Source organism: Vulpes lagopus, chromosome 11 (genome assembly GCF_018345385.1).
Source record: "Vulpes lagopus strain Blue_001 chromosome 11, ASM1834538v1, whole genome shotgun sequence".
Lineage (NCBI taxonomy): Eukaryota > Metazoa > Chordata > Mammalia > Carnivora > Canidae > Vulpes > Vulpes lagopus.
This window is the reverse complement of record NC_054834.1, coordinates 77,697,608-77,718,169: the sequence shown is the minus strand read 5'-3', so window position 1 is coordinate 77,718,169 and position 20,562 is coordinate 77,697,608. Positions and strand designations below refer to the sequence as shown.

The window sequence follows — 20,562 nt, the reverse complement described above, 5'->3', positions numbered from 1 at the left end:
GAGACACAGAGAGAGAGAGGCAGAGACACAGGCAGAGGAAGAAGCAGGCTCCATGCAGGGAGCCCGATGTGGGACTCGATCCTGGGTCTCCAAGATCGGCCCTGGGCTGAAGGTGACGCTAAACTGCTGAGCCCCCCGGGCGTCCCAGCCGCAAGTCTTTGATACTTATCTGCATGCTGCAAGTCGATTGGTGAACTCTGAGTCATTCCGGCGGTGATTGGCCCAAAGTATCATGAATATTTATGAGGGCGGCCACAAAAGCCGGCGCCGGGGCTGGTTCTAGTCGACTGGTTGTTCCCTGCTGGGTGTTTCGGAGCACGCAGTTAAGCTTCCTTCAAGGGGCGCTAGGGACCGCGGCGCTCCACCCCCGAACCCAAATTCACCTGGCGAATAAGGGGGTAGGATGAGCCGACTTCACAAAGCTCCAGGCTGTCCCCGGACTCCCAAGTTCCCTAGGGCTGCGGCTTCTCCCTCTGCCCTCGGTCCTCCCTTCAATGGGTGTCATGCGACCATTTCCCCGCCCTGGTCAGGGAGCTCTGTCTCCACCGGGCAGCTCGCGGACTCCGCTCAACCACGGCCAGATCGCTGCGGTCCCGGTGAGTCACGTTTCCCTCCTGCATTAGTTGACTGCGTGGAGTGTTGCCATGAGGAGCCGGAGCCACCGGCCCACTTCAAGGCATGCGGCAGAACCTACCTGCGCTGGTGGCAACTAAGCGAAGACCTTGGAGGGAGAAAATGCTACTTTCCCCCTTCCCCCAGACTGGTGTAGCGGGCAGTTCCTGATACTGTCGAGGCGGAAGCTCAGAGTGGGGAGAGCGAAGTCGCTGGGGAGGCCCCAGGGGCAGAGAAGGGAGATGGAGAGGACTCTCAAGGGTCTGAGCAGCTCCTGCTGTGGTTATCAGTCCGCAGCTCTAGACTGTGGAAAGCACACTGGGCCTGAGGCAGACAGCTCAAGGTCCGTAACCTTAAGGAAGCGCTGATTGCTGAGGCTGTCCCCTATCTTCAAGGAAGTGCGTGGAAGGAACTCATGATAGGCTTAATTCTTGTTCACTCTGTAAGGGTGCTCCTCCTGTTGGGCCCTGCTCAGACTTCTGTTTCCCAAACCCAAAAAGGCAGGAGACAGCTCTAGAGCGTGCCCTCAGTATCAAGGCAGGTGCTGAGGCTGGTCTTGGGAATCCCTGAAGCAGCAATCTGCAAATATACCACAGGGCTGGGTGGTAAGAGTGCAGCACCCTGCCCCCCAAGTAGGCTACATCTTGCCCTGATCTCTAGCAACTCCCAGAATTTCCTAAAAGAGAGGTTAAGGGTTGGAAAATAGAAGAAAAAGCATCTTCCCACCTCCCTTCCTGTGGAAGCCACCAACCATCCAGGGTCCATCCATTCCAACCGTTCTCAATCTGTGTGCCAAGAGGGAGCCTGGATTCCAGCACCACAGGGAGCTGGGGAGCAGTTTGGGTCCCACGAGAAAGCTAGCCAGAACAGGCTGCCTAGCTCCTAAAGCTGTTCCCAGGCAAGCCCCATCTGTATCTCCTTTATCACCCGTTGTCCTTTATTTTTCCAATTTAAGTCACTGTCCTCCCCACACACACACACCCACACACACACACACACACACCCATGGCAGAGAACAGCTGAGCCAGGAGAAGCTGAAGAAAACAGCTTTTTATTTGTTACTATAAGAACCAATTACAGAATCCGAGGTTAAAAAATGGACAAAAGATCTTTATTTCTGAGAATTGGCGTACAAAAGGCGGAGGGGGCACAGGAAGGGAAGGAATAGAGAGCATGGGTTGGGGTTGATGCCAGCTTAGGGGCCTCAAACTCCAATTAGGAAAGTCCGGACACCGGACAGGAAGAGAAACCCCCATTAGGAAAAAAAAAAAAAAAAAAGGATAGACATGGCAGTCATGGCAGTGCACGCCCCCCTCCCCCTACCACCACCTCCTGTCAATTTACCCTTCCCCTCCCCATCCCGTTTTCACAAAGGGAGGCAAAATTTTTAAAAAATTAAAAAACCCTCCCCCCAAAACTGTCCAAGACGACTGTGGGTCCTAACCCCCAAAACAGGTTAGGTTCCCACAGTGGGTCAAGTTCCTGCAGTGTGCCCTCCACCACCAGAAGTGGAGAAAATGTGGAAAGGGGACAGGCCTCCAAGTGGTAACACCAGAGGGCGCCCAACCCCTCCAAGGACAAACCCTCCCTCCCTCACTCCTCATTCCCTTTGCTACTAGAGGGGAAGGGAGGTTGGATGCCCTGGGCACCCACCCTCTGGCTTTCAGCCACCTCCCTTCCCCCACAGATGCTCAATCCTCCAGGACAATGGGCTCATTGGTGCTGGCAGGATGTGGGGGTGCAGACAGTGGGACTGGGGGCCGCACTGCAATCAGTGGTGGCTTCACTTTCAGGGGCAAGTTGGGTCGGCGGGCAGCTCGCCGCATTTCCAGATGGGTCAAAGCCTTCCGCAGGGCCCTGGCCAGGAAAAGGAGAGTAGAATAAAGAAGGCTAAGGCTCTCAAGGTGAAACCCCACGTTCCACAATCCAGTTCTGCCTTCGGACCCATTATTTCCTGACATCCCCATCCCACACCAATACTATTATCCTTACCCCCCAAAGTGGGTTGTCAACTTCTCAGCCCCTCCCATGATGGGCTCTGTACCTGGTATCCTTTGTGGCCACAAACACCACAGGATTGGGCGCATCAGCTGGGTTTAGTTTCTGACGCTTGGCAACTGGCTGTGAGCTTGAGCGAATCCCTGAGGCAAGAGGCCTTCCATTGGCAGAAAAGGGGACCCCCGCTCCTGCCATCTGGAAAGGGGGAGGGGGCACACAATGAGAGTGGACTCATGGATTCCTATCAGACACAAATGCCCACCCAATCAGCCTTGCCCACTCCTGCTGTTAACTCACAGTTTCATAGGCCCGTTTCACCATAATACCCCCCAGACCCCGGTTCTGGGTCAGCTGGTTTCTGTTGATTGGGGTCTTGGTACCCCGAGGTGTTTTTGGTTTCAGAGGTGCCTGGGCCACTGCCAGATAAAAAAATAAGAGAAAACTTAGAACTTTCATGCTTTTTCTTCTCAATGTAGTTTCCCTGGGCATCCCCAAAGGCAGTGATGGTGGGAGGGATCTGGCAAGCAAGGATCACCTGAGTGTGATCTTAGCATTCACTATGGATAGCTTATGAAAACCATTATTAACATACAAAAGTACCAGCTGTTAAACTATTAAACTAAATCTCTTTGGACTTTGATGGTGAAAGGATGACCGTGAGCCTGAAACCATGTGAGCCTGAAACCACCTAACGGGTTCCTCATGCCCTAACCTACCCAGATCTTTGACGATGGTTGCCAGTGGTAGCCGCACCAGAGGGTGAATCTTCAATGGAGTCTTTGCAGCCTTAGGAAGTCGAATGGAGCCTGAAGAACAAAGAAGAAAACTCGAAAGGGCTTCGCTATTCAGGCCTCTCCTATGGCCAGAAGCCACATCTATTCTCCCACCCAAGCGCTGTGGCCTGGTATCCCTGTCATTTTAAACATCCAGAGAAACACTGGTCTCTGCTCTGCTTTCCAGCCAGAGTATCCTGACCTGCCACTAACCCCACCACTCCTGCCCTTACACTCTGCCTTGATGGCATTGGCATTGATAGGGGCATAGGGTCGTCGGGCAGCCCTCCTCGGCTGTAACAGGTCCCTGCACATGCGTCTGGCCAGTCGGGTCAGCTTTGTGGTCTGGAGCAGGAATGTTTGCCTGTTCTTAGCCAGCAGCTTGGCCCGGTTGGCGCTGGTCGTATAGGGGGAGAGACTTTGGGCTTCAGGTCTAGAGAGATGACCCCTCGAGTGTGGCTCCTGAAAGAGACATGGGAAAAAGGGAGAACACAGATGGTCACTGAGGCTCCCTTTTTTCTGTTCTCTGCAAAAAGCAATTTATTCCTGCCTGAAATCTTATTTAGCATAATAAGATTTTATTTATTCATGAGAGACACACAGAGAGAGGCAGAGACACAGGCAGAGGAAGAAGCAGCCTCCCTGTAAGGAGCCTGATGTGGTACTCGATCCCGGGATCACACCCTGAGCCAAAGGCAGACGCTCAACCACTGAGTCACCCAGGCATCCCTCCTGCCTGAACTCTTTATCACCATCCCAACCTACCAGTCTCCAACCATCACGGAGCACCCCCTCCCCACCCATACCCACATCAAACCATCACCATGGAAGGGGTTGGGTGCTCTGGCCTTCCCCTGAAGCTCACATCGATATGCTTACTGCTCTGCCCTGCCTGTTCCCCACCACTCCTTACTGTTGTGCCCCGAGCAGCCCCCTCAAGCTGGGTCGGGGTCTTCAGTCCCCCATATTTCTTCCAGTAGATCCAACAGGAAGCACAGAGGCGGCACTGCATGTTGGGTGGGCCCCAGGCATACCACTGGGCAGACTGTGTGGCTGTAGGAGCATGGAGAGAAGGGGGCAGTGTGGGAAAAATACTACACGAGAGTCCTTCAGGTCCTTGGGCCAGAGAGGACCTCACCTCCTCCCCACCCCCCCGCCCCCCGCCACAACATCCCAATCCTCCCATGGAACTCACTGTGGCAGCTCTCACAAGTCAGGCCCTTCTGGAATCCAGCCCCATTCATGCCAGGTTTCGAGCCCACAGAGATGATCTGGTTAGGATTTGGCTTAGTACTAATGGGAACAGTGTGGGGAGAAACCAGGAACTGGTCAAGGTAGAGAATCCATTTCCATCTCATCTCTATCAACATTTGACTCTTTGATCCTGACTCCTGCCCACTGCCAGTCACTGAGCAAAGCATGAGTTGGGGGAGATGGAGGGAGAAAAAGAAAACATGCCAACCTCCCCCACCTACCACACTTACTAGGTGGGGATATAGACTTGTTTTAGTTTGCTGTCTGCTTCAGCAGCTTTCAATCTTTTCTGCAGGAAGGGGAAAAAAAAGAAAGATCAAAGTATCTCTGCAGGAGGATGTCATCAACTCCCAAAGGCAGAGGTGAGAAGGAGGTCCCTGGTCCAGTCTGCCCTGCCCTGCCCAGCCCAGCCCAGCCCATACCTGCTGAATATAGCGGTCTGTGGTTTTCCACATGTAGTAAAACTGGACTATGCTGGCAAGTGACTTCCAAGGCAGCTAAGGAGGCAGAGGGAAGAAAGCAGAGCTGGCATCTGGTCCCAGGTCCTGGTTCCCTTACCAGAGACGACAATCTCTTCCACCTCTCCTCCCAGCCCCATCCACTTACAAAGTCCTGGCGAATATCATTAAAATCCTTCCCATACTTCTCCAGAGCCTCCTCAAACAGCATAGCCTCTGAAGCAGACCATTCCTCCATCTCATCCCGACACAGCACCGGGCCCCCCTGGGGTACCAGGGTCGACATGGCTTTAGCCAAGTCATAGCCGTTCCTCTGCAACGTATCCATTGCATGGAACTACAAGGAAGATAGGAAACAATGCTGATGGCCTGAACCCCTCCACACCACAGCCTCAGAGACCCCTCCTCTCTTGTCCCCAGGCTCTGCAGGTCCCCACAGAGCCCAGCCTGCCCAACTGCCCAGCCACATCTGCTCACCAAGGTGATATCTCGGGAAGCTGCAGCTGCACTCATGTGCAGGCTTGGCTGCCGAATGGAACTGCTACAATCTAGGGCCCTTGCAAAGGTGCCCACAGCTCTGAGGGAGAGATGGAGAAGCCAAGAGGAAAAGAAGGCATGATTGGGCTGAGGAACTAAGCCAAATAAGGAAAACACCCATGCCACCCCCGCCAAAAAAAAAACCACTTCCCCCCAAAACAATCAAGTCCACCTCTGCAAATTCGATGCAAGATGTCCACACCACCCCCAGCCCATCTTTCCCATCCACCCACCCCTCACCGGGCCACCACGAGAAACTGATCAATCTGCCGGTCTGTGAGAGGGTTGTCTGGGTCCCAGACCTTCATCTCCATCTTCTGTTGGTTCCGATTATCAGATTCTCCTTGGAAACAGGGAGATGGCAACATCAGAGAAAGGTAAAGGAGGATAGGAAGTATTTTGATACTCACAATAGCACTTCGCTCCTCCTTGGATTTTATAAAATTTTATAAAATCCTGCTTGGATTTTTATCACCACCTCAACTTTCAGACTTCTCTTCCCAACTGTGCCCATCTGCCCGCCTCAGGTTCCCAGGGTCCTGTCCTATCAGGGTGACAGCAGAGAGCCATGAAGACTATACAGTGTAGAACTCCACGGCATACTATTCATAGACACTACCATGTTAGATAACCCAGCAGCCATACTGGTCTGGTCTGTTGCTTACCCTCTGCCAAGCGATCTGGTATCTCAGCTTGGTATTTGCAACCAACTCTGATCTCTCCCTGATCAGCTAGAAGTGTCTTCTGCACAGGGTCAAACACCAGTGAGTAAAAAAAGCAGTCCTGGAGATGGGAAGAAAGGGTAAGCAGGCAGCAGTCCTCAGAGGCGGGGGGTGGTGAGGAGGATCCAGAGTTCCCAAGACAGGCGGTCAGTCAGTTGAACTGTGCCTCATCATGGTTCTACTTTCCTCTAGCCCCTTGGGACATACCCACCCCCCTCCTTCTTCTTCCAGCACCTCTTTCTCACCTCCTTTTCCAAGTATTGGCTCAAGATGTCAGTCTCATTCAGGAGGGTCACACTGCATTTCCCCCTACAGAAGAGAAGTCAGAAAACCCTGGGTGAGCTCCTCACTGCCTCTCCACAGCATCTCCAATACACCACCCCCTCCCTTGCCAGCTTCTACGGAAGTGCCTACAGGCCACAGTGGCCTTGATTGTCCTATACCGTATGTGGGTGGCTGGTAAGGATTCAAATTGCCGAGAAAGAAAAAGCTCCCGGTGCTTCAGCTGATGTCGCTGCTGCTCTGACACCCCTGGCTGCTTTGATTCCTCCTCAAACTCCCCTGGGAGATGAAGGAGGAAGAAGCCAAGTCAGAAACTAATTCAGAAAGAAGCCACCCTGGCAACTCTAACCCCGGGGAAAACATTTCCTATTCCAGCTGGTTTTCACATTCCCCAGGCATCTACCTCTCAGACCCTAAGCCCGCCAAACTTCCCACTTAGCCCTCTCCCCATTACAGTGCTCCCAACTCCCCATCACTAATGCCTTGGGAATCACTGCTAAGAGTACAAAGAATGCCACAGAAACCCATCACAGACCCAGGTGCCAATGCTTAAATGCCACTCATAAAGCACAAATCTGCCCACCTCAGGCCCAGCAAGAATATCACACTCCTCTCTCTTGCTAAACCAGCCTGAGTTCCAGAAACCCAATAAGGTGAAAAATCATCACACAAGGTTGTGTTTACTAGTTCTTTTCAGATTTCAGGAGTCTCTTTGCTCTTATACATATCGCAGTCCTAACTATTCTTCACTGTCCACTTGACTAATGATTGTTTCTGGGGCTTCCAAGGACAGTACCTCTCAAGCCAGCGCCAGTGCCTTCCTCCCCAGGCACTGCAACTTTGCCCTGAAACCTTGGTGGAAAGGGTTAACTTGGCTGAGGGCCAACCAAAGCGGGAGGGGGCAGGAGAGCCACAGGCCCGGGCTCATTGGTGCATTGTTCCCAACCTCAGGGAGAAGGGGGGGGTGGGGTGCAGCAGGCTCCACCCCTCGCCTGTGTGCTCCGGAAACCCAGTGCTAAGGCAAGGGGGGGACCACACACCCCCACCCCTTCTGATTGGACAAGGCCAAGGTCAGCCCCTGCCAGATGGGGCTGGAAACCCCAGAGGGCCAGAGAACTTGGTAGGCCTAGCTCTTCGTTAACCCCTTCATGGCCACAGCTGCCTGAAATAAGGAAAATAATTTCAGAAGGAGGAACAAGAGGAAGAGGAAAGAAAGCCAAAGCAGGAAAGGAAAAAGAAACTAAGGAAAACATAAAGAAATAGTTTTTTTTTTAAAGAAAATGAAAGCATGAAGAGAAGGAAGATAACACAAAAGAAAAAGATGTAAAATGGAGTGGAGCAAGACAGAAGAGGTGAGAAAGAGGAAAAAGGGCAAGAAAAGTTTCCTAGTTTCCCATTCTCTTCCTTCAATGTATTCTCATTACTTCGTGATCACAAAATTAGGCTGCTTCCTTGTTATGCAGGCTTCCAAGTACACTCTCTTCCTTTTCAACCTTGACCTTTACAGTCACTACCCATTGTCCCAAGGTACCCAAAACTGACCCCCAAGGGTCCTGCTTCTCTAAAGCTCTTCTTCATCCCCTATTTAAATATTATCATCTCTTTTACACCCATCATTCAGATACACACACACAAGCCATTTTCTGGCTTTCCTTATCATGGTCTCTCCACCCTGCTTCCAACCCCAACGTGTAAAAACAGGCCTCCCTCCGCAAACCAGGCATTTCTCACCCCCAAACTCACACCCCTGCTTTGGGCATGCTACCAGGGGAAATACCTGCAGGAACATGCCCAGGCCTCAGATCATGGGGTGGGGGAGCGGGGGTGGGGGGGCAGTGCAAAGACACTCACTGGCATTGCTATCAGCCAGACTATTGAGGCTACTAGAAATGTCCCTTCGCCGGAAAAGACACACAACCTTTGCCTCCACATTTCCATTTGCAGTCTAAGAGGATAAAAAAACAGCAGTTAAAGTTGGTCATTTTAAAGTGGAAACACACACAAAAAAATAAATAAATAAAGTGGAAACACAAAAAGAGGAGACTAACAACAGTACATAAATCTCTAAGGAGTATAAATAGAAAGACCCAAGCGATTATGAATAAAACTTGGCGTTTAAGGACAGACTTCCAAACTTTTTATCCTCCAGATTTTCCCTTTCCCTCTCTCAGGAGAGAGAGAATAGAAGGTTCCCACCCAGCTCTCAAAAGCCTTTCCTGAATACATCGAATGAATGAATGAATGGATGAATATGAATGGGCGCTTAGGATAGGATTGGTTTTCCCTCCACCCCGCCTCCGTCTTCCACCTGAAGTTAGTGACCTCAGAAGAAAAAGACCCTCCCGGAGGGGGCGGTGGGGAGGCCAGACAGGACAGGGGTGGGACTCTCTCTGTTCCACTCACCTTGTTGAGCTCCTCAATCCGTCTAACCAGGTAAGGATTGCTGGAGGAGTTCTCAAAATAGACGTAATCTGTAGGAGGGGGTGGGGAAGCACCGGGAAGATCAGAGGGGGAGATGGGAAAGACAGCACCGGGGTGGGAGAGAAAGGAGGCCTGAGAGGACCAAGGGGATAAGGATCCAGGTAGAGAGGACGCTGAAATGTGGAAGTGGAGAGACTACGAGAAAACAAGGGGTTTCCCCACCACCACCCAAGTTCTAATCTCAAATCCTTCCCTCAAAAGTGAGCCTTAAGGAAGAAACAAGAAGCAGGGGGGTCCCCCTGCAGTCCCTACAACTCCGCCATGGAGTCGCACCCGTCTCGGCCAAATGAGCAATCGCTGACCCTCACCTTTTAGCATCCAGGCGCACAATAACGCCCGGGAAGAGGAAACCTCCTGGCGGCTGCCGCTCAGGTAGCAGAGCGGCCGCCTCGGCCCTCCGCGCCCCCTGCCTGCCCTGTCAGCTCGTGCCGAACCACCTTCCCAGGCCCCACCGCCCGACCCCGGAGGCCCCCGACGCAGCCCGGAGAGTGCCGTCGCGGCCTCCCGCAGCCTCTCCGAAGGCCGCGGAGCCCCGCCGCGTCGCGGTCCCCGCACCCTCGCTCCCCGTGCTCCCGGTTCCGGTTCCGGTCCGCGCTCGGACCACGCCGCGCCAGACGCGGTTACCCGCGCTGCCGGGTGCCGAGCCTCTCCGGCCCCGGACCCTGCAGCCCCGGCGCCCGGTACTCACCCCCCACCCGGTACATGTTGGCCGCCATGGCCGTTCCCGCCGCCGCCTCCGGCCGCACAAAGGGGTCCGGGAGACTCGCGGTGGCGGGGCTCGGCTCGAGGCGAAGCCCCGAGCGCGGGGCTGGCGCTTCGCGGAAGTCTCGGTCGGTCCCGCGCAGCCGGCACCTCCGCCACCTCAGCCGTCTCGTTTCATCCCGGCCCGCGCTGTCGCCGTCGCCGCCGCCGCCGCCGCCGCCGCCTCACGCCCGGGACGCCGAGGCCAGCGCCGGTCCGCTCGGCCTCTTCCGGAACGAGCTCGGCTCCCGCCGGCCCGGAGCCAGGCTCCGGCTCCCCCACCTCCGCCCTCGCCGAGCCCCACCAGACGTTGGGCTCTGCCGGCCGCCGGGAAGGCTTGCCCTGCCCGCCTCGGGGTTCGCCTCCTTCCGGAACACCTTCGGCTGATCCGGAGAACAAGGCCCGGCGCTCGGCTCAGGTCGGAGAGAGAGACCCCAGAGATCGGCTGCTTCCGGAAGAGGTTCGGCTCCCTCCGGCCACCCCGGCCGGGCGCTCGGTTATTTCCGTTGCAGCTCGGCCCCTCCTCCGAGGGCGGGAGAGGAGTTGGGCTTAACTCTATCCTCGCCGGAGCCCCCGTATCTCCGCCTGAGGCCACGAAAGACTCGCGCGCCTTTGCGCTTCGCCGGGTTATTTGCAAGCGGCTTTGCCTATTATTTGCATGAGTGGCCTAGGCTCCCCTACTCTGTCCAAACTCCTCTTTTTCTTCATCGCCACCCCCACAGGGCTCCGGAGGCACCCAGCCGCGCCCCACAAAAGGACGGAGAGGCGACTTTGCTTTTGGTTTATTGCCCCTCAGCAGGCGGCGGGAGTCAGGGCCCAGGCTGGGGCTGCCCGGCGCGGCCAGCGGGTCTCTACAGTGTGTGCGGGGGGTGCCATTCGCCCCCTCCAGGGAAACGCGCGATCAGGAATGTCTCGAAGTCCAGGAAAGGTCGGCCCCTGGTCCCGGGGGTTGCGGATGGGGCGGAGCCGTGCCGCAGGGCCGGTGAGCGCCCGCCCGCAGCGGTCAGACGTCGAGAGAGGAGGCAGGGGACAGCGAGGGGGTTCGGGAGGGCGTGGCGGGCGCTGGCACCGCGCCCCCAGCGCCCAGCACTCGCCACTGGAAGATGCTGGCGTCCTTGCCGCCCAGCGAGATGAGGTGCGAGTCGTCGTGCGTGAACCGGACGCTGGTCACGTGGCTGCCGTGGCCGCCGTACACGAGGCTAGGCGCCTGGGCGAGAACGAAGACGGAGCTGCGGCGGCGCCGGCCCCGGGCCCGACCCGCCCGGCCGCAGCAGCCCAGCCCCGCGAGGCCTCACCTTGGCGCGCGCGCACGGGTACTGGAACAGGTGCACTTTGCAGAAGTCGTCGGCCACGGCCACCACGCGCTCGTTATGGGAGCGGCACAGGGAGTTGATGTCGGTGCCATCTGAGCCGTCTGGCCACACGCCTAGCACGGCGGCCAGCCTCAGTACGGCCTCCTCCCCGTGCCCACCCACGGCCCAGGGACGCACGTTCTGGTGCTCAGGCAGGGCGGCCACCCACCGGCCGCGTTCCAGGCAATCCTTCCCAGCCAGTCCCGACAGCCCAGGGCCTGAGGGGCCTCCCGGGCTGGATCTGCCCGCTTCTTGACGCCAACCCCTTGACACATGCCCAGCATGCCGAGCCCAGCGAGGACTCCACCTTGCCCCCCACCGCACCCCACCCCTCCCGAATGGTTCCAAAGGCCCTGCTCACCATAGACATGGAAGCCCAGCACGCAGGTGTAGGTGGCCCACTCCCGGTCTCGGCTGTCATAGCGATTCCTCAGCAGCTTGCAGCCTCCAACTACATCCCCTGGGGAGAGGGGGCCCACCCAGCTCAGCTCTAACCCTGCCCTCAGTCGGGGAGACATCGGGAAGGGCAGATTGTTAAGACTTGCTTGAGGTAGTGGCCAGTGATCTGGTCACCAAGGTAGCCCTCAGCTCAGGGCAGAACCCAACCCCATATGTTTCCTGAATTCTTGCTGAAGTTCTAATGGCTTCTCATCAGTTCCTCCTCCCTACATTGATCAATCCCTCCATACCTGCCCTGAGAAACTTGTCCAAAACAATCTTTCCTAGTACATTTTTTCAGCTCTCTCCTCATTGGGGTTGTGCAATTCCAACTCCATTTCAATCCCATCTCCACCTTCCTGTCCAACACCCTCTCTGCCTGAAGTTCCCTACAGATTCTCCTTCAACCCTCCCAACCAGGAGCCCCCCAAACAAATAAAACCCACCCAGTGACCCATTCCCCATGCTCTCCCCTCCTGCCACTCACAGTAAAGTATCTCATAGTCCCCAGAATTGGACATGATGAAACTCCCATCCTTAGACCAGTCAAGGTGAGTGATGAAGCTGGAGTGACCCTAGGAGCAAGGGCCAAGAGACTAAAAATGTAGCCATTTCCCGTACGCAGATCCCCCTGAGCACATTAGACCCCTTCAAGAGACCTATGGCAATGCCCCACCCTCCACCCCAGCTTCCTCACCACACAGCGGCCAAAGCGGTTGGACTTGGCACCATCGCTGGAAACACTATAGATGTAGATCATGTTGTCATGGGAACCGATGGCCAGGTACAACCCATCTACAAAGACAGTCACTCAGAGAGGAAGGGCCAGGGACAGGTCTGGGTCCAGGGTAGGGGTGGCTCTCACCTGGGCTGTACCGGACCACTGAGAGCTGCTCATTGCCATCAGTGACGTCAGACACAATCTCTCTGGTCTCTGTGTCCAAAACCAGCCACCTGGAAAGGAAGTAGTAAAAAGCAGGTGAGAGGTTACCTGTCCTGGGCAAGGTGGGGACTGGCGAGTTGGAGAGTCTCAGAGGTGTGGACAGAAAGGCTGTAATGTAGACAAGCCGCAACTGTGTCCATTGTTTGTTTTTGAAAAAAGGAGAGTGGGAGAAGGGGCAGAGGGAGATGCAGAGAGAGAATCTTAAGCAGGGCTCCGTGCCCAGTGCAAGCCCACGTAGGGCTGGATCCCACGACCCTGAGATAAAGACCTGAGCTGAAATCAAGAGTTGGTATTTAACCCATTGAGCCACCCAGGTGCCTCCACCACTGCATTCTTAGGCTAGGAATCCGGAAGGGGCTAGAGAGATAAAGGCTGAAGGACTTCTGATGCCTCTAAGAGGGGAATAGAGGGGCCCACTAGGAGGACCTGTGGGAGTCTGGAAGCCTGTCACTTCCCTTTGTTAGTCTCTCCTGTGCCTCTCCTATCCCCACCGCTTCTCTATCCTAAGCAGCCACCTCCTCCACACTCCCAGGCTCGGAGGGAAGTGGTTGAGGGTAATGACAGCTGCCACAGGAGAGCCGGGGAAGCAGGGGGCTGCAGAGAAAAGCACTGAGGAGCGGGAAGGTGCAGCTGAGGCTCCCGAGCAGGCAGCAGCCACACTCCTCCCCCCACAAACCCCATTACCGGGAACCCTTCCCGTACCTCCTACTTTCCCCTACCGGGAATCCTGGCTCCTCTTACCTCCCTGTGTTCAGTCCCACGGCTACAACTGCCCCACTGGGGTGGAAGTCAGCACAGAGACCCGTCTCCTGGGAGGGGGGAGAAGGTGAATTCAAGAAGATGCCTTTCTAGTGAAGGTTCCCAGACGGACACCTCTTCATGTTGGTAACACCAAAGGCTTCTCCTCCCAAGGATGAGCTGGGGAGGAGAGGGACAGTAGACCTGGGGTGGAGGCAGGGTGTCACTGGAGCCTACAGGAGGCGATACTCAAAATACTTAACAACCAGAACTGAGCTGGGAAGCTGTGCGGGAGAGTTGCCATTTGTTGCTGGGTCAAGGGGAGGTCTGGGAGCTTGGGGGCAAGGGGGCAGTGCTTAGGGGGCACTGGAGGTATCTGCACAGAAGAATGGAGATTTTAGTAGCCCGTGCAGCTGGTTACCTCTGAGGAGAAGGGACAGGGATGTTGGGAAAGGAGTGGCGGCCACAGAAGCCATGGTGGGCGTGGCACTGGGGATCCAGGCACATAGGGCTCTACCTTGAGGTCAATGCTCCAGGCCAGCGCATGGCCCTCCCCATCCCACAGGCAGAGCTGCCGGTCATGGCCACAGGTGAGGAAACGGTTCTGGAAGGGATGCGTGCAGAGCCCCCAGAGCTCATCCGTGTGGCCCTGCAGCAGAGCATGGGCTGTCACCTCTGCCCTACCTTAGCAGCTCTTCCCACCCTCCTCCCCTCCTCCCGGAGCCCTCAGCCCCCCAACCTGGATGACAGGGGAGAAGCCCTGAGCCAGATCTCCCCTCAGCAGTGCATTCTTTGTGGTTCCCACCAGCAGTTGAGAGCCCGGGCCCTCAGCAATGGCCCGCACCGCTCCAAAGTGTTCAGGAATCTACGGAATGGTGTCAGAAGGTCAGGGTCCCACTAGCCAACCCTCTTCCTCCTCCCTCCCTTGACCCCAGCCTCACCTCAGCCTCCTGGAGGGCCACCAACCCCGGACCCCACTGCACCAGCCGGCGGTCCCGGCCACCACCACTCAGCACAGTCCCATCCCGCCGGAGACACAGGGCAAAGATGGAACCTTCGTGAGCGTGGGCCTGTGCCACAATCCCATAGGTCTCTGTTGGCAAAGTCACAAGTGGGTCATGCCATAGGGGTGCTGGGAAGTGGGGAATTGGAGCAGCCCTGGCCGGCACAACAGAATGATAACTCCCAGCTACTGAGTACCTACTGAATACGGTCTCTGATTCTCGGCTATTATTTTACCCAGTTTACAGACTGGACAATGGAGGCTCAAAGACCTGAGATAACTTTCTAAAGGCCAAATACCCAGCAGCAAAACTGGAATGTGAACCCAGGATCTGGCAGACTCCGTAGCCCCTAGCCCTGCCCCTTTGCCATGGCATCCCTACCCTTCTAGAATGCCCTCCTGGAGGGCCCCGGTGGGGTCCCAGACAACTATCAACTCTCGTGGTTAAAAAAAAAGGGGGGGATCCTCTTCTCTGCTCCCATGGACCCTCTGGGGTACCAGACTTCCCAGATGCCACCCCCAAGCACCACTTACCTTTGGCCCCACCCCTGCCTGGGGTCCTGGAATCTGAGAGGCTCCGTCCCCAGGTGAGAATGTTCCCCTCTGAATCCCCAGTGAGAATGTCTCCATCCGGGAGGAACACAAAGCAAGGGATAAACTTGGGTTTCTTATATTTCTAGGGGAGAGGCAAGCAGAGAGCAGGGGTCAAAGGGAAGGGCAAAGACAAAGTCACATGCCGTTGCCAGGTGGATAGTATTAGGGTCTACACTACTCAGATGGATACTTTCACCTCTACCCTGTCCTCCCATGTTACCCCACACTCATCCACGCCTCACCCCAAAGACGCCCTGTTTCCGGGTGAGGGTCCCGTTTCCAGGGACCCCTGCTCCTCCACTCCAGTTCCAGAAGTGGACGTGGGATTTCCCACTGGTGACAATACAGCTGCTGTCACGAGGGCTGAAGCCAACGGCCAAGACTGAGTCATTTGTACTCTGAAGGGAAGATACTAGATTCAGCTACCCCAAGCCCTGAGCACCCACACTCTGACTCTTCAGTTTGCATCCTGACAGCTGGTCTGCTGAAGTCTCAAAACCCCAGGACAAGTCTGGTTCCCTAAGAGCACCCCCACCCCCTCCCCCAGTCACTCATGATGCCAGCACCACTCTAATGCCTAACACAAGATCACTCAGGAGGCCAGAATTTCCATAGTCCCCTCTCCCAGCCTCAGAGAGGCGATGAGACTTGCTCCAGGTGACCCAGCCAGAAATGAAGTCGATGTATGGGGAAGCCTGGAGCTATCTGTACTCTACTGCTCTGGGCACCCTAACCTCACTGCCCTGCCAGGCCACCTGGACTCCTCACCTTAATCTCAGCCAGCTTTGTGCCCCGGCTGCAGTCCCACACTGACAGCATGTGCTCATTGGAATCATCCACCACACAAAGAAAAGCACCCTGATCCTGAAAATAGGGGACACATCGAGGGGGGCCAAGTGAGGCCTCAAGGTCTGGGGGTTCACAGTCATCAGGCAAAGGCTGCCATCGCGGGTTGAGCGGGCAGGTGAGGTGGACCCCTGTCCCTTTCTCAGGAAAGTCGGCTGGGTTCAGGAATGCCAGAACTCCTGAGGCGTCCTGGTGAAGTGCAAGGATGAGGTTCCTGGTCAAGGAATATGGGGGCCAAGGGGCTCGAGGGCCAGCTCACCACCACTGAAAAGGCCAGGGCTCCTACACCCCGCTCGAAGGCCCCCAGTCCAATCTCCTGCAGCTTCAGCAGTGTCTCAGAGTCCCAGACATGAACCACAGGTTGTAGGGGCTGGTTGAGAAGAGGTCAGGATGTGAAGGGCAGCCAGGCTAGAATTTCCTCCCGTCTGCCCAGGGTTTGACTTTGGCCTTACCTTTCCATCTTTATCCACCCCAGCTGTCTGTCCTGAGGCTACACGGACACCATCAGGGTGGACGGCCAGGCTAAGTGGAAGGAGGAGACACTCTCGGGAAGGGGGTTGGTCTCCCAAGACCCCCCAGGACACCCTTCTCCATGCTTGCAGACCAACAAGGCAACTCTTCTTTCCTGCTCCTCTGTACTCTCCCAGATCCCGTTCCTGCCACACTAACTATCCCCACACCCAGAACTGCCCGCTCCCAGGCCTCGGGCCCCTCACCATCGAACGCAGTCCGTGTGGCCCCGGTAATGTCTCTGGCCACCACCTCCAGGACCCCCTGGGCCTCCCTCAGGCCGGTACAGCACCACCACGCAGGCGATGAAGTAGACCACCTCCCCAGAGCGCAGCACAAACAGATTAGAGCGGGAGTCACGCCCCCTGTACCCATAACTGGAGTGGGGATCACAGTCAAGGAAAGGGTCAGACCGAGGGCAGAGTGAGGAAGAGTGGGGACAACAAAAGAGCTTCTGGCTGGCAGCACCACTGGCAGAAGATGGGAGGGGCGGATTCCGATGGCTTCCTGATCCCGCAGACCCAGGGGGAAGCCAGAAAGAAGGGGGGTTCCCAAGATGGGAAAGGGGGTCCCCATGGGACTGGAGGGGGCAGGATACACCCAGTCAAGGCTGAGGGTCTCCGGGGGTGGGCCGCTGGGCAGCTCCTCAAGGCTGCGGATGCCAGATGGGATGTACATGGTAATGGGGCGGCCGCGAAGGAACATCTTCACTGAGATGCCTTCTACAGAGAAAAGGGGGGTGTCAACCACCACCCTGCAGCCTCCCTCTCGGGAAAGCCAGAGCAGGACTCTACCCACCACACCTCACAGGTCCCCCGAAATAGCTCCTGGGGCTGTAGCCCAAACCCTAACTCCATCGTGCCAGACTTCTCCGTACATACCCAAATTATAATTGCTCCTCCGAGACCCAGGACCCCCGGGGCTGGAGAGGGGGTCTTTCCCTCCACGGCTGTTGGGAAAGAGAGAGGAGCAGAGTGATGAGGTCAGGTCCTGAGACGTAAGTGGGGAAGGGCAGGACACAGGAAAGGAGGTTCACCCAGACACCTCTGCAGCCTTTTAGCCTGCATCCAGAGCATTCAGGGCCCCAGAGTAGATAGGGACTCTCAGCTCCGTTGTAAGAGATGAGAAAGTTTGGGCTGAAGGGGCTGAGCACTCGGCACAGAGCCCTAAAGTTTGTGAGAGGCAGCGTGGCATGGCAGCGGGGAGCCCATTCTCCTAGACCACAGGCCTCTGGCTGGCCTTTTCATTTCTCCATCTGTAAAATGGGACCAGAGTGAATCCAGAATGTACACCAGCCCTGCCTTTCAGGGATCTGGGAGGAAAGCAAGAATGTCTTTATGTCTCAAGAGGAAAGTAACAGGTGAATTCCACAGAGAGCTGTCACTAGACCATATGGCTGCAACATCTCTTCAGAGAATAAAGAAGAAACCAAGGACAGGGTTCAAATGAACACACAGGAGTCCTGAAGCTTGTACGCACTCTGAGATAACCATGCTCAGCCACTAGGATTTCCCCCTTGCTGTCTAGAAATAAAGCCTGGTAGATGAGGGGGAAGGGGGAGGGGGTTAAGGGGTGAGGGGTAGGGTTGAAACTCTGAAAGCAAGTCATCCATGAAAATCACGAGAGCTTGTGGTACCTCCTAAACTCTTGGAAGGTACGCAGTGAAACAGCAGAACTGGAGTCGGAAAGAGTAGGGTTCATATCCTAGCTCTAGCTGTGTGACCCCAGACAAATCACTTACCCTCTCTGAGCCTGCTTCCTCACCTGGACAATGAACAGCATGACACCACCTACCCCCCAAGGATGTCGTGGGAACTGAATGAGATGGAGGTTGAGAGTTTAGCACAGTGCCAGGTACACAGCAGACCCCCCAGGGGTGCTTGTTCCTTTCTTCCTGTTGGCCAATGAGGTCCCCCCACCCCACCCAGGGAAGTGAGGTGAGGGATGTGGAAAGTCAAAAGCCTGAGCCTGGGGGTGGGGGGGGCAGGTGGGGAGGGGAGCCTCGCCCACCTCTCTGTGCTCCCTGACCGCAACAACAGGTTGGCTGAGGAAGCTGCCTTCCGGGAGAGTTTCTGCCTGGGCCGCTCTGAGGGGGATGAGGAGGAAGAATTTCTCCGTGGCCTGGTAGGAGCATAGTGAGCAGGTGAATATCACTCCCTCTGTTCCTGCTCCCCAACCCTCCCACCCCTCCTGGCCTCTGCCACAGGGCACTTACGTGTCAGCGCGCTGTGGGGGCTGCGTTAGCCTGAGGATCCCCGGGGGGCCAGGGGAGCCAGTGCCACTGCTGCTGCTGCCCCCTCCTTCAGACTGGGTCCCACTAGGCTCTTCACTGCCCCCCTGTGGGGCCGGGGGCCCATTGCTCAGGCCAGAGGGTCCCAGGGATGCCTCCCGCTCTGCCTCTGTGTCGGTCTGGGTGCCGCGGCTCACCAAGGAGGGGCTGCATGGGGGTGGCAGTCCGGGGGGCGCTGCAGGGCTGCTGGGGAGACAGTGAATCAACCTGATGCCCCTAGAGGTCCCTGGAAGAAAGAGGAAGAGGGTGTGACAATGTGTATACCTGTCCCTTGTGGCAGCTAGGGTGCCAGAGTCCTGCAGGGAGTTGGGGGGCGCCTGCAGCCGCAGCAGGCGGAGAGCTTCGGCCAGGGCTGCCTTTACCAGCTCCATCTCCTTCTCCTGCACCTGAAGCCGCCGACTCAAGGACTGCAGGGCCTCCTGAGCAGGGCCCTCACCTGGGAACAGGGCAAGAGGCACTTAGAATGGACCGGCCACCTGAAGAAAGGGCTGAGGGGCTTCTGTCTTCCCCCAACTTCGCATTTGTCCGACAGCACTGCCCCCTTCAAGCAGCCCCAGGCTTGGAGGCTGGCCGGGAGGGGAGGAGACGGGTGGTAGAGGATCAAGGGCCTCCTTCTGGCAGGGCAGGCGGGGAGCCTGGCAAAGCTCCCTTCCTGCTGCTGCCTCAGCCTCCGCAAAGACAGGGAGTACCATAGAATCCCAGGGGGCAAATATGGAGTACTGCCCTGGAACGTGGGAACCACAGAGGGAGGCCTGGTGCAGCTCAGGGGTGACTGCCCACCCTAGAGCAGGCTCAGCTCTCCAGGGAAGGCAGGGACACAGAGGGGGAGGGGGGCCCAAAAGAAGAGGGGGACACGCGAATACGGTCATCTGAGGGCTCAGAAGACCAGAAGAGATCAAGAACGACCCGGGAGGGTATAGGTGGAGACGGAGTCATAGTGAAGGTCCCAGGGTAACGGGTCAGAAGTAAAACGACCCGAAATACCAGGAGAATAGGCCCATAATAACACCGGGGGGCAGAGAAACACCAAGGGGCCCAGAGTAACATGGGGAGTGGATGACGTTGAGGAAGGTGGAAATGACAGCAGGAGATCCAAATAACGAGGAAGAGCGACCTGAGGCACCGTGGAGGATGCTCAGAAGCCCTGAGGCCGAGGAGCACGCGGGGACACCACCAGACGCCCGGCGGGCAGTGGCAGCGGCCGACCAGCCGGCGCTCCGGGAAGGGGCACGCCGCCCGCCCCGCCCCGTACTCACCGGGCCCCCCGGCCCCGTCCATCCGGCCCCGGCTTGCTCCGAGCGGCGGCGGCGGCGGAGGCTTCTAAGCCGCCGGGGCCATGGCCAGGGAGAGGGGAAGGGGAAGCACCCTGGGGCGCGCGCGCACGGCTGCCGTGCCACCCCCCGGGGGCGCTGTCGGGCGCGGGGAAAGGGCCTGGAGGGGGCGCTGTGGGGCGGGGGCGGCAGGCTCCAGGGCCCCCCGGGGCCTCGGACTCTCCCGGGGCCGCTCTCTGCTCCCGGGGGTGCGGTGGCGGGGCCGTCCCAGGCCCCAGCGCCGCAGCACAAACAGGCGCCGGACGCTGAGCCGCCAGGAAGCGCGGGAGGGGGGGGCGGGACGTTGGGGGAGGCCGGGCCGCCTGGTGGTAACCCCTCCCTGTCCGGGCTTCGGGGCTCAGGACCCGGGCAGGGCCCACTTGCTGACCCCTGGGCCCCCTCCGGGCCTCCGCGTCCTTAGGGATCCCCCGCCCCCGGACTCCCTGGGGTCTTCTCTGGTCCCGGTACCCGGCCCTTCGCCCCTAGGGGCAGAGCCGACCCGCCCCTCCCCACTTCCGCGAGGGGACAGGGGCGGGGTTACGAAATGGGCCCTCTGCCCGGGGGCGGGGCTTTCCCTAAGGGGCAAGGCAAAGGCATCTCGAATTGGGGCTTGGCAGGGGCCAGGGCAGCGGGTTATTAAGGCTAGGGGTGGGCGGATTCCCAGGGTATTGGGGTCAGGG

At 57.3% G+C, this 20,562-nt stretch overlaps 2 protein-coding genes across 6 annotated transcripts; both read right to left on the bottom strand.

Annotated features, from left to right (window-relative positions):
• Nucleotides 1-1,647: 1,647 nt before the first annotated feature.
• On the bottom strand, nucleotides 1,648-10,346 carry MTA2 (metastasis associated 1 family member 2). 2 transcript variants are annotated; one of them, XM_041774001.1, is made up of 18 exons: nucleotides 9,806-10,346; nucleotides 9,040-9,107; nucleotides 8,488-8,581; nucleotides 6,798-6,915; nucleotides 6,600-6,663; nucleotides 6,298-6,415; nucleotides 5,873-5,975; nucleotides 5,573-5,672; nucleotides 5,244-5,432; nucleotides 5,060-5,134; nucleotides 4,868-4,926; nucleotides 4,579-4,676; nucleotides 4,297-4,436; nucleotides 3,617-3,845; nucleotides 3,327-3,416; nucleotides 2,908-3,026; nucleotides 2,657-2,805; nucleotides 1,648-2,469 (listed from the first exon to the last, which is right to left on the bottom strand). In XM_041774001.1, exons 1-18 carry the CDS (start codon nucleotides 9,831-9,833, stop codon nucleotides 2,304-2,306), a joined length of 2,007 nt encoding a protein of 668 aa, XP_041629935.1. In that variant the 5' UTR covers nucleotides 9,834-10,346; the 3' UTR covers nucleotides 1,648-2,303. The 2 variants fall into 2 exon arrangements, with proteins under 2 accessions (XP_041629935.1, XP_041629937.1); XM_041774003.1 differs by lacking the exon at nucleotides 9,806-10,346 and adding an exon at nucleotides 9,426-9,793.
• Nucleotides 10,347-10,625: 279 nt separating this feature from the next.
• On the bottom strand, nucleotides 10,626-20,369 carry EML3 (EMAP like 3). Of its 4 annotated transcripts, none has more exons than XM_041773999.1 (22): nucleotides 19,829-20,369; nucleotides 18,837-19,008; nucleotides 18,498-18,758; nucleotides 18,293-18,403; nucleotides 17,164-17,231; nucleotides 16,881-17,001; nucleotides 16,489-16,659; nucleotides 16,225-16,294; nucleotides 16,032-16,142; nucleotides 15,695-15,790; nucleotides 15,169-15,324; nucleotides 14,867-15,008; nucleotides 14,271-14,422; nucleotides 14,069-14,194; nucleotides 13,847-13,978; nucleotides 13,333-13,400; nucleotides 12,514-12,602; nucleotides 12,346-12,443; nucleotides 12,136-12,223; nucleotides 11,572-11,670; nucleotides 11,154-11,284; nucleotides 10,626-11,065 (listed from the first exon to the last, which is right to left on the bottom strand). In XM_041773999.1, exons 1-22 carry the CDS (start codon nucleotides 19,848-19,850, stop codon nucleotides 10,862-10,864), a joined length of 2,688 nt encoding a protein of 895 aa, XP_041629933.1. In that variant the 5' UTR covers nucleotides 19,851-20,369; the 3' UTR covers nucleotides 10,626-10,861. The 4 variants fall into 4 exon arrangements, with proteins under 4 accessions (XP_041629933.1, XP_041629931.1, XP_041629932.1 ...); XM_041773997.1 differs by having other exon boundaries at nucleotides 16,881-17,004; nucleotides 19,829-20,368; XM_041773998.1 differs by having other exon boundaries at nucleotides 16,881-17,004; nucleotides 18,498-18,755; nucleotides 19,829-20,368.
• Nucleotides 20,370-20,562: the final 193 nt, after the last annotated feature.